We start from the raw sequence: 12,714 nt of genomic DNA, 5'->3' as shown, positions 1-12,714 counted from the left end.
CCACAAGATCATATGCTGCAACGTCCTGCCTGTCGGCGACTACTTCAACTTCAACCACAACAACACAAGAGCACACAACAGATTTAAACTTAATATTAACCGCTCCAAACTTGACTGTAAAAAATATGACTTCAGTAACCGAGTTGTCGAAGCGTGGAACTCATTACCGGACTCCATAGTGTCATCCCCAAACCCCCAACACTTTACCCTTATATTATCTACGGTTGACCTATCCAGATTCCTAAGAGGTCAGTAAGGGGCGAGTACAAGTGCACTAGAGTGCCTTCTGTCCCCTGTCCTATTGCTCTCCTATATCTTTCTTCCATTCCCATATCTCTTCTTCTATTCTTTCATTGATGTGTTCTATTACTATACCTTCTTTTCTATTATTTCTTAGATATATTTTACTATGAGTATCTCCTCTATAACCTTCATCATGTATTTTACTATGCGTATATAGATATATACCCACTAAAACCCTCATTGTGTATTGGGCAAAATAAATAAATAAAATAAGTAACTGTTTCTGTTAGCCATGTAAAAGCTAGGTCAGGAGACTCCAAAATGCGGCAGTTTTAACACTGGTGGACTTCAACTCCCAGAATTCTCCAGGCAACCTACTGGCTGGGGGAATTCTGAGAGTTGAAATGTCCAAGTCTTAAAAGTTGCCACATTTGGAGTTCCCTGGATTAGCTAAGGATGCCATCGATCATAAAGCATTACACTTCTTTAATAAACCAAACAACATTTTCTATCCTCGTCAAATAATGTTTCCTAAAATATCATTTCTGTTTCTTTTTTAAAAAGAATCCCTATCAATACCAGCATTTTATATTCTGTTGCACACAGTGGGTTGTTAATGCCTCCAGAGATTTCCCTGCTTGTTCCAGAAGTGCCACTTAAAACAGCTTCTAAAGTGCGCATAGAATCATCGTGAATGTGTAGGTGAAACATGATTTCCCTACAAATACATATGAGACTATTCTTTTTAATATCTTTGTGAGTGACATAGAGGAAGGTTTGGTAGGGAAGGTTTGCCTATTTGCTGATGACTCTAAAGTGTGCAATAGGGTTGATATTCCTGGAGGGGTCTGTAATATGGCAAATGATTTAGCTTTACTAGATAAGTGGTCAAAGCAATGGAAACTGCAGTTTAATGTTTCCAAATGTAAAATAATACACTTGGGGAAAAGGAATCCTCAATCTGAGTATTGCATTGGCAGTTCTGTGTTAGCAAAAACTTCAGAAGAGAAGGGTTTAGGGGTAGTGATTTCTGACAGTCTCAAAATGGGTGAACAGTGCAGTAAGGCAGTAGGGAGAGCGAGTAGAATGCTTGGCTGCATAGCTAGAGGTATAACAAGCAGGAAGAGGGAGATTGTGATCCCGATGTAGAGAGTGCTGGTGAGACCCCATTTGGAATACTGTGTTCAGTTCTGGAGACCTCATCTACAAAAAAAGATAAAATTGAACGGGTCCAAAGACGGGCTAAAAAAATGGTGGAAGGTCTTAAGCATAAAACGTATCAGGAAAGACTTCATGAACTCAATCTGTATAGTCTGGAGGACAGAAGGGAAAGGGAGGACATGATCAAAACTTTTTAAACATGTTAAAGGGTTAAATTAGGTTGAGGAGAGAAGTATTTTTAATAGGAAAGTGAACACAAGAACAAGGGGGCACAATCTGAGGTTAGTTGGGAGAAAGATTAGAAGTAACGTGAGAAAATATTATTTTCCTGAAAGAGTAGTAGATGCTTGGAACAAACTTCCAGCAGACGCGGTTGGGAAATCCACAGTAACTGAATTGAAACATGCCTGGGATAAACCTCCATCCATCCTAAGATAAATTGCAAGAAATAGTATAAGGGCAGACTAGATGGACCATGAGGTCTTTTTTCTGCCGTCAATCTTCTATGTTTCTATGTTTCTATGAGACCTAGATCTGGGGAAATTCAATGCAGAAGTATTCCCACAACTTGAAGTCAAGTTGTCCCAAGTTTTCTGCATTAAAGCACTTTAAAAATAAAATAAAATATAGCCTTTAGTGATGTGTTTCAACGCTGTTCTAAAATAAAACCGGCCGTAAACAGGCCTTGACAGGAGAAGAAAGATTTTCCTAGCACTCTTAAATCCAGCTGTCTCCACTTCTCAGTAATCTGCATAAACTCTTCTATAATTGAGAAGTATTGACCTGAAGGCTCCCACTGGTTTATTTCCTCCGGTAGTGAGTTTTTGGTTTTAATTATGTGATGCTTACCTTTCAGTTCTTAGGCATCCCATGCTCCCAAATGTGGCAGGTTTTTTAACAGTAAAAGTCAGTGGGATTTGTAAGGCTGTATATAAAAGGGATTAGGGTGTCATGGGCTAGAAGGGTCTGTCCCTGATTTTCTGGGTGGTGGCATCGCCTGAGATCATGAGATTTAGATAAGAAATTGGTTGGCACAGGTCACAGTTTCAACCATCCTTCCGTCCCTGATTACTTCTTAAAATGTGGGTGTAAATGCTTGGGATGAAGAGAAGAGGGGTAGGGGAGGGAAAGGGCGAGGAGAAGGACAGGGGGAGGAGGAGAAAAGAAGAAATAAAGGAGAAGGAGGTTAAGGAGGTGGAGAAGAAAGAAGGGAAAGGAGGAAGTGGAGAGAAGAAGAGGTGGAGGAGGAGAAAGAAAGAAAAGGAGAAGAAGGAAATGGGGGAAAAGAAAGGAAAGGAGGAGGAGGTGTTGGAGGTGGAGAAGGAGGAGAAAGTAAAGGTGAAGGAGGTGGAGAAGAAAGAAGGGAAGGGAGGAAGTGGAGAGAAGAAGAGGTGGAGGAGGAGAAAGAAAGAAAAGGAGAAGAAGGAAATGGGGGAAAAGAAAGGAAAGGAGGAGGAGGTGTTGGAGGTGGAGAAGGAGGAGAAAGTAAAGGTGAAGGAGGTGGAGAAGAAAGAAGGGAAGGGAGGAAGTGGAGAGAAGAAGAGGTGGAGGAGGAGAAAGAAAGAAAAGGAGAAGAAGGAAATGGGGGAAAAGAAAGGAAAGGAGGAGGAGGTGTTGGAGGTGGAGGAGGAGGAGAAAGTAAAGGAGAAGGCGAAGAAGGAGGAGGAGGAGAAAGAAAGGAAAGGAGGTGGTGGAGGAGGAAGAGAAAGAAAAGGAGGAGGAGAATAATAATAATAATAATAATAATAATAATAATAATAATAATAATTTAATAATTTATTAGATTTGTATGCCCGCCCCCCTCCAAAGACTCAGGGTGGCTCACAACACAATACACAATGTACAAATCCAATACAGTATATTAAAAAAAAAACCAGATTAAAACCCTTATCATAAAAATTAATCACACAACCCAAGCAAACCATACATAAATCATAGTAGCTATGGAGAATATCAACTTCCCCAAGCCTGGTGACATAGGTGGGTTTTTAGGAGCTTGCGAAAGACGAGGGTGGGGGCAATTCTAACCTCTGGGGGGTGTTGATTCCAGAGGGCTGGGGCTGCCACAGAGAAGGCACCTCCAGAGAAGGAGGTGAAGGAGAAGAAAGGAGGAAAAGGAGGTGGAGGAGAAAAAAGGAGGAGAAGAAAGAAGGAAAAGGAGGAGAAGGAGAAAGAAAAGGAGGAGAAGAAGGAGATGGAGAAGAAAGAAGGGAAAGGAGGTGGAGGAGGAGAAGAAAGAAAAGGAGAAGGAGAAGAAAGGAGGAAAAGGAGGTGGAGAAGAAAGAAGGGAAAGGAGGAGAAGGAGAAAGAAAAGGATGAGAAGAAGGAGATGGAGAAGAAAGAAGGGAAAGGAGGTGGAGGAGGAGGAGAAGAAAGAAAAGGAGAAGGAGAAGAAAGGAGAAGAAGGAGGTGGAGAAGAAAGAAGGGAAAGGAGGAGGAGGAGAAAGAAAAGGAGGAGAAGAAGGCGACGGAGAACAAAGAAGGGAAAGGAGGTGGTGGAGGAGGAGAAGAAAGAAAAGGAGAAGGAGAAGAAAGGAGGAAAAGGAGGAGAAGGAGAAAGAAAAGGAGGAGAAGAAGGCGACGGAGAACAAAGAAGGGAAAGGAGGTGGTGGAGGAGGAGGAGAAGGAGGTGATGGAGAAGAAAGGAGGAAAAGGAGGTGGAGGAGAAGGAGATGAGGGAGGAGAAAGAGAGGGAAAAAGTGAAGGAGGAAAGAAAGAGGAGGAGGAAGATTCCTCTTGTCCAGTTACATGTCACATGTTCTGCATTTGTTATTAACTCCAAGTGGTTTCATCCTGAGAGTGGTGAGCCCTGGCCCCTCCCTATTCCTCCCCCTTCCCCTTTTATTTCGCACGTAGACTAATCCCTTGCGCAAGACGCTATGCCTATTGAGTGTATTGAAGCTATTCATTATTATTCCTTGTTTCCCTTGGAGGTAAATGAGCTGCCTCCAGGAGTAGATGAAAACGCTGAGCCAGTTCTGAATGGTTGAATAAATGTAAATGGGTTTTGTTTCTCTGCGTAGAACAATGATATTTGTTAACTCCCTGCAAACGCAAGAGGATCGTTTCCCATATTGTCGGATCAACATATTTCGTGCTTCCCCTGTACCTGAGCGTTCAGATATGTAGAATAAACATTCCAGCTATAAGAGAGGAGATAAAAGATAAACTCCTTGTGTGTCCAATCACACTTAGACAATAAAGAATTCTATACTATTCTAAAATGCAACTAAAATGTAAAGATAGCGTTTGGAGTCAGCCAAATAGAGTTGAATTCTGCAAATTAAAGAAAGAGACGAAAGAGGCTCATTTACCCAAGAGACTTTCTGCCCACTCCAGCTTCTGCAGGTGTTCGGGTTCTTCCTTAAACTGCCTGCCATGTATTATAGATGCTCTTAAAGACAAGATAATCCAACTCAGGTGAAAGTGCTTGAGGGTTCCCTAAGCTTCTGAAGGAACTTTTTTTTATTGTTTCTTCATTGCTTGTTTGACCCCTATGACAATCATCAATTCAATTTCAATTCAATTCAATTTATTAGATTTGTATGCCGCCCCTCTCCGAAGACTCGGGGCGGCTCACAACAACGATAAAAACAATATTATAATGGCAGAAATCTAATATTAAAAATAACTAAAAATCCTATCATAATTAAAAACCAAACAGCACATACATATCAAACATAAATTATAATGAGCCTGGGGGAAGATGTCTCAAATCCCCCATGCCAATCATTAAGTGTTGTACGACATGATTCTTGACAAATGTATCTATTTCTTTTATGTACGTTGAGAGCATATGCACCAAGACAAATTCCTTGTGTGTCCAATCACACTTGGCCAATAAAATTCTATTCTGTTCTATTCTATTCTATTCTATTCTTGGTCTTTTTCTTTCTTTCTTTCTTTCTTTCTTTCTTTCTATCTTCCTTCCTTCCTTTCCTCCATCCCTCCTTCCTTCCTTCCTTCCTTCCTTCCCCCCCATCTTTCTTTCAGAAGAAGAAGCAGCTTCTTGGATGAGAAGCAACACAGACACATACATACAGATATTTTGAATAAACAGATGTTTTTGTAGACTTTCATGGGTATAGGTATGTAGGTCTTGGCATATTCGGATCTTTTCCAACCTTACACAGGAAAAAACCCAAATATGCCAAGACATGCATGCATACATGCATACATACATACATACATACATACATACATACATACATATATGACCTACATATATATATAAAGAAAGAAATAACCAAGAAAGTCCAGTTGTCTTTTGAAAAAAGTATCTTTGGGACAACCATGTCTTGAATGATTGAGAATCTCCCTGAACAAATTCCACTCCTTATCTTCCCAAGTCCCAGCCCTACAAGTTTAAACATTTTGAGCTTATGATATTAGTACTTGCACATCCCTTAACACACACAAGGCAGGGCAGTTCCATGATAAAAATTAAAAGCTTTACCCTTGCAATTAGCAGTACCGTATTATTAAAACCTCTGTTCTACTGTAATGTTCCAGGAGAGAAGTGACAGCACTTGGCACTCCCAATATGTAATCCTGATTATTTTTTCCCCCTCAAAGCAAAACGAAGAAGAGAGAATTCTCCAAGCTGAGCTTGGAGTAAAATTCAGTTAAGTGATTCTTCCTGACCTGCTTTCTGCAGCAACATAATTTTAGAGAATAATACTTCCGCCAATTACATGTCATGCCCGGTAACAACAGAGAAGTATTATTAGCAACCGAACTATAGGCAAGGCAAACAGAATTATCTGAAGAGTTATCCCTGTCTTTCAGAACCCAGAACTATGAATAGATTTCAGCATTTTACTGTCTCTCAATTCTATTTCATTTCCTTCTTTTTTTTGAAGGTCTCTTTCATACAAAACCTCGTTTTTTGCGTTGAAAGAGCATACCGGGTTCCAGATTTTGGCATGTGGGAAAGAGGAAGCAAATATAACAACGGCAGCACTGAATTGCATTCAAGGTATATATATATATTAATTCCTTCCCTGCAACCTGTCTAATAAATCCATTCCTATTATTCTCAACTGTTGTGAACTTTGATGTGGAATTTATAAGATGGTTTTGTTCTGGTCCCTGAATCATTGCCTAGTCTTCCTAGGATAAAATCCTGCAGCCTTGTAATAATAATAACAATAACAATAATAACAACAACAACAACAACAACAATAACAGAATTGGAAGGGACCTTGGAGGCAGGAAAACCTACACTATTTCAGACAGATGGTTATCAATCAATCAATATCAACTTTATTTGATTAGTCAATCGACCATATCAAAGCAAGGAAAAGGACCACATTGGTCGTCATAAAACTGTGACTGGTTAAAATACAATAAAATTGGCTAAAATAGAGGGAATTTGAATAAATAATAAGTTAAAATGCAGTAAAATATGCTACAATTGAGTAGTAAAACATGAGAATATAACTCGTGCAAAGGATTAGATTAAACAAATCTAAGATACTGATATAAAATATTCTTAAGTGAGTTCATCTCCTTTGTATGCCACCCCAATATGTTCTACGAAACGTATTCTCATCTGAACAGCCCTGACTATAAACTTAGCGGTTCTAAAAACTACATATATATTTGTACCCTGAAGAAAATACGATAATCGTTTATTACAGTCCCAGTGTATGATTTTGTCAAGTAGGGGCAGATGGTTATCCAACATCACCTGAACAACTTCTAGTGTTGGAGCATTCACAAATTCTGAAGGAAAGTTGTTCCACTGATTATTTGTTTTGACTGTCATGAAATTTCTCCTTAGTTCCAAGTTGCTTCTCTCCTTGTTTAGCCTTGTGGTCCTGAACCGCTAGAGGAAAAAAGGGCAGCAGAAACATGAGATTAAATAAAGTAATACGCATCTTTTAATAGGACTATTCTTCCAGTGTACAGGCAATCCTTAACGTGCGACCACAATTGAGCCCGAAATTTATGTTGCTAAGTGAGACATTTGTTAAGTGAGTTGGTCAATTTTAAGCCTTGGAAATTTTGTAAAGCTAGTATGTCTAGAAGTTCATGATTCCCACCCATATGTTGGAAATATTCATTGGTCCTGTAACCAGAGTGGGCAATGGGCGGAAATGAAGATGCACGTGCAGCTCCAGCTGATTGGCGGCTGTCACTTCCTGGATTACTGGTCTCGGCTCGACTCTCCTTTTTCCCCTGCTTCTGCTGCTGCATCTGCGCTCCTTGCTTTTTTCCTCTTTCCTCCTTCCTGGCCTCGGAAGAGCTTCCCTCTCTCCTGCCCAGCTCCCCTCCAGCCTCACGGGGCCACCTCCCCTCTGAGGTGCAAGCAGAAGGCGTGGGTGGAGGCGGCACTCGCAGCATTTATGCTTCTGGCAGCACCCGTTCGCTTAGCTACCCAGCCTGTGGGGGGGGGGGCAACCCAGGAAGGAGAGCGTGGGAAACGCGAAGCCAATTGTCACCCTAGCAAGAGACACTGGTAAGGTTTTAAGTCGAGGACTTAGCAGTTCACTTCAACACTGATGATCGTTCAAGCCATTCCCATCTGATCACATGGCCAGCAAGCCACTCCTACCCAGTCACATGACCATTAAGCCACACCCACATTGTGGCAGTAAAAATTTGGCTGCCCATTACTGCCTGTAACCATTTTGCTCAAGCTTATTTCCAAGCATCTATTGAATTATTCTGGAGGGGGAAAAAACACTATTTTCGACATATCCCATCTGTGCCTTGTTTCCGAAAAGCAACGTCTTTCTACTCCAAGCTTTAGAAAGTCTTCTGCTCATTCTCCTTTGTTCTGCGACTCATCCCGCTGATGTGTTGTTTGTCCTTATTAAGATTTCTTTTTATTGTTCATTGGGCTGCCAGTTTTAATGTAGTCAACATGTGATTTCTTTTCTTTTTTTAAAGGCTGTTTCGCATTGTTCTTGAGTCTTCCCACAGAAACATCATTTCCTGAAGGGAAGAATTTAAATATGAAAGCAAAGGAAGATTATGAATTTCTGAATGATTCGGTCTTGATTAGAATCTGATCTGCTTGTTTTGTTGTTGAAGAACTCTCAGTTCTTCATCCCACCTATTTTCATTGATTTCAATTACTTCATTAGCTTAGGCAGCCAGTGTGGTGTAGTGGTTATAGCACCAGATTAAAAACTGGGAGACCATGACCTAAGGGTGCTTTTCAAAGGCAATTTCTTAGTTTTTAAATAATAATAATAATAATAACAACAACAACAACAACAACAACAGAGCTGGAAGGGACCTACTCCAACCCCCTGCTTAGACAGGAAAAACTACACCGCTTAAGACAAACGGTTATCCAACATCTTTAAAACTTCCAGTGTTGGAACACCCACAACCTCTGGAGGGAAGTTGTTCCACTGATTAATTGTTCTAACTGTCAGGAAGATTTCTCCTTAGTTCTAAGTTACTTCTCTCCTTGTTTAGTTTCCACCCACTGCTTCTTATTCTATCATCAGCTGCTTTGGAGAATAGGTTGACTCCCTCTTCTTTGTGGCAACCCCTGAGATATTGGAACACTGCTATCGTATCTCCCCTGGTCCTTCTTTTCATTAAAATAGACATACCCAGTTCCTGCAACTGTTCTTCATATGTTTTAGCCTCCAATCCCCTAATCATCTTTGTTGCTCTTCTCTGCACTCTTTCCAGAGTCTCAACATCCTAGGCAACTGGACTTTCTTGGGGGTTTTTTCTTTGAAAATGTTTGCAATATCCTTCCCCTGGAGTGTGGTGGGAATGGAGATTTTGCAGTATCCTTCCCCTGGAGTGGGAGGTAATGGAGATTTTGCAGTATCCTTCCCCTCGAGTGGGAGGGAATGGAGATTTTGCAATATCCTTCCCCTGGAGTGGGAGGGAATGGAGATTTTGTAGTATCCTTCCCCTGGAGTGGGGAGGGAATGGAGATTTTGCAATATCCTTCCCCTGGAGTGGGAGGGAATGGAGATTTTGTAGTATCCTTCCCCTGGAGTGGGGAGGGAATGGAGATTTTGCAATATCCTTCCCCTGGAGTGGGGAGGGAATGGAGATTTTGCAGTATCCTTCCCCTGGACTGTGGAGGGAATGGAGATTTTGCAGTACTGTATCCTTCCCCTGGACTGTGGAGGGAATGGAGAGTTTGCAATATCCTTTCCCTGGAGTGGGGAGGGAATGGAGATTTTGCAGTATCCTTCCCCTGGAGTGGGAGGTAATGGAGATTTTGCAGTATCCTTCCCCTCGAGTGGGAGGGAATGGAGATTTTGCAGTATCCTTCCCCTGGAGTGGGAGGGAATGGAGATTTTGTAGTATCCTTCCCCTGGAGTGGGGAGGGAATGGAGATTTTGCAATATCCTTCCCCTGGAGTGGGAGGGAATGGAGATTTTGTAGTATCCTTCCCCTGGAGTGGGGAGGGAATGGAGATTTTGCAATATCCTTCCCCTGGAGTGGGAGGGAATGGAGATTTTGTAGTATCCTTTCCCTGGAGTGGGAGGGAATGGAGATTTTGCAATATCCTTTCCCTGGAGTGGGGAGGGAATGGAGATTTTGCAGTATCCTTCCCCTGGACTGTGGAGGGAATGGAGATTTTGCAGTACTGTATCCTTCCCCTGGACTGTGGAGGGAATGGAGATTTTGCAGTATCCTTCCCCTGGAGTGGGAGGGAATGGAGATTTTGTAGTATCCTTCCCCTGGAGTGGGAGGGAATGGAGATTTTGCAGTATCCTTCCCCTGCCACACCCACCAAACTATACCACACCCACCAAGCTACACCACGCCCAACAAGCCATGTCCACAGAACCGCTAGTAAAAAAAATTGGATTTCACCACTGGTTCATATGCATGTGCAAGTGCATGAAAAGAATCTTATGTAGCGCATGAGTCGGTATTTGAAAGAGATTTATTCATACATTCAATCGTACAGTCTTCTAAACTTAGGTGCCTTAGACCGAATCCTTGAGCTTGGATCTGTCTTGAATTAAACCTTGGGGTTTGCAACTAGGGATTGCTCATAAGACAGTGAACAGCAATTTAGGAGCAGAGTGCCTTATCTCTTATCTCTCATTCTTAAGCAATCATCAATCAGAAGCCCAACATTGAACAGCTGCTTAATCACAAAGCTTGGGGAAAGCTGTTCAATATTTTTCAGAGATGCTAGCTTCTAGCTTGCCGTATCAATTGGCACCATCGAACCAAATAACACATTCTTAATCTACTCGTTTTAGTCTTTATCCCCTAGGTGAGCAAAAGAAGTTGATCATTGCTTTTTTCAATTTTTTTAAAAAAAAAACTTTTTGGGAGCCTCTACTGATTTCTAAAGCTAAAGGAATGGAATCAGTAACTTTTTTAAAAAAAAAGCCACTCCTATGTTTCACATAGGCACAAATCTGTTAATTAGATTACTGTAATGATGGCTGAATCGTGCCTTGGCATTGCATACTTATATCAGTATCAATTAAGAAATACTGTATTGGGTTTCCATTGTATACTCTTCTCTAATTAGATTTGAGTAGGAAAGGTTTTATTTACTTTAAAACAAAACCTGGATTCATCTACGATTTATTCCACTTGAAAAGTTTGGATTTTTCTCTATACAAGTTCAGGTCACTCATACGATTGATTTTTGGGGGGATTTTAATTAGGGGAACATATTCTGGCACCGGACCAGAATATCTTCGGGACCGCCTTCTGCCGCACGAATCCCAGCGACCGGTTAGGTCCCACAGAGTGGGCCTTCTTTGGGTCCCGTCGACTAAACAATGTCGTCTGGCGGGACCCAGGGGAAGAGCCTTCTCTGTGGTGGCTCCGACCCCCTGGAACCAGCTCCCCCCTGAGATTAGGATTGCCCCCACCCTCCTTGCCTTTCGTAAACTCCTTAAAACCCACCTCTGCCGTCAGGCATGGGGGAATTGAAACATCTCCCCCTGCCCATGTTGTTTTGGTGTTTGATTGATTGTGTGCTTGTTTTTTATATATATTGGGGTTGCTTTTATGAATTTTTTAACCTAAAACTGTAATTAGATTGGTAAATATTAGATTTGTCACTATGTACTGTTTTTGCCATTGTTGTGCGCCGACCCGAGTCTGCGGAGAGGGGCGGCATATAAATCCAATAAATCTAATCTAATCTAATTAGTTTGCACAGTGGGTTGACCAGAGTTGCCGTAACAGATTTAATACAGTGAAAACCAACTTTCTTTGCTGAAAGAGAAATCTAATAAATAAATGATGGTGTCCAATTTTGTATGTTTAAAAATGCAAAGAGTGGATTCGAATGGGTCGAAAATTTGTTGAACAAAATAGGATTTTTTAAAAACAACCACCCATTTGTATAGATTTACATAAGGAAGATCACTGGAAGACTTTGAAAAGTGGTGGAAAGATGCAATCATAGGTCTCCTTCTTGAGTTTAATGGAGGAGGGAAGATTCCATTAGTGAAGCAGCGCACTGAGCAATCCAGCTTCTATTAGCATGTCATCCGCCATTCACAAAGAGAATCGTTTCTAATCAGCAGAAAACGAGGGGAGAAAATATGTGAGATTTCATCAGCCTTTGATGGCAGCTGTTCAGAACAAAGTTTGGTAGGCAACCTAATCATCCTTCTCTTCTTGTACCAATTAGTAAACAGCACATAGTTCCCCCCAGCACACTTTTGTGTATTGTGTATTCAGAAAGCTCTTGTTGTGAAAGTTGAAATAAAGGAAAAAAACCACCAATGTTTCCTAGTAAGCTAGTAATGAAAACATGTATAGAATAGAATAGAATAGAACAGAATAGAATTCTTTATTGGTCAAGTGGGGTTGGACACACAAGGAATTTGTCTTTGGGGCATATGCTCTCAGTGTACATAAAAGAAAAGATGCATTTGTCAAGAATCATGAGATACAACACTTTATCTATCTATCTATCTATCTATCTATCTATCTATCTATCTATCTATCTATCTATTTATTATTTAGATTTGTATGCCGCCCCTCTCCGCAGACTCGGGGCGGCTCACAACAAAGTGAAAAAACAATCTACAACAAATCTAAATTACTGTTTAAAAATATTTAAAAGACCCCATTTTCTAAACACACATACATACAAACATACCATTCATAAATTGTATCTGCCCGGGGGAGATGTTTCAGTTCCCCCATGCCTGGCGACAGAGGTGGGTCTTAAGGAGCTTACGAAAGGCAAGGAGAGTAGGGGCAGTTCTAATCTCCGGGGGGAGTTGATTCCAGAGGGCCAGGGCCACCACAGAGAAGGCTCTTCCCCTGGCGCCCGCCAACCGACATTGTTTAGTTGACGGGACCCGGAGAAGGCCCACTCTGTGGGACCTAATC

The 12,714-nt window shown here is 41.3% G+C and overlaps 1 protein-coding gene across 4 annotated transcripts in view; it reads left to right on the top strand.

Moving 5' to 3' along the window:
• PHKB (phosphorylase kinase regulatory subunit beta) overlaps window positions 1-12,714 on the top strand; it is a 160,426-nt gene that overhangs the window by 48,685 nt on the left and 99,027 nt on the right. For all 4 annotated transcript variants that reach the window (XM_070760256.1, XM_070760255.1, XM_070760258.1 and 1 more), the window contains one exon: window positions 6,267-6,382. In XM_070760256.1, coding sequence (XP_070616357.1) covers window positions 6,267-6,382 — 116 coding nt within the window. The remainder of the gene's footprint in view (window positions 1-6,266; window positions 6,383-12,714) is intronic.

This window comes from Erythrolamprus reginae, chromosome 9, assembly GCF_031021105.1.
Source record: "Erythrolamprus reginae isolate rEryReg1 chromosome 9, rEryReg1.hap1, whole genome shotgun sequence".
Classification (NCBI taxonomy): domain Eukaryota; kingdom Metazoa; phylum Chordata; class Lepidosauria; order Squamata; family Dipsadidae; genus Erythrolamprus; species Erythrolamprus reginae.
The sequence above is the reverse complement of the archived record's forward strand: the minus strand, read 5'-3'. Positions and strand labels throughout refer to the sequence as shown.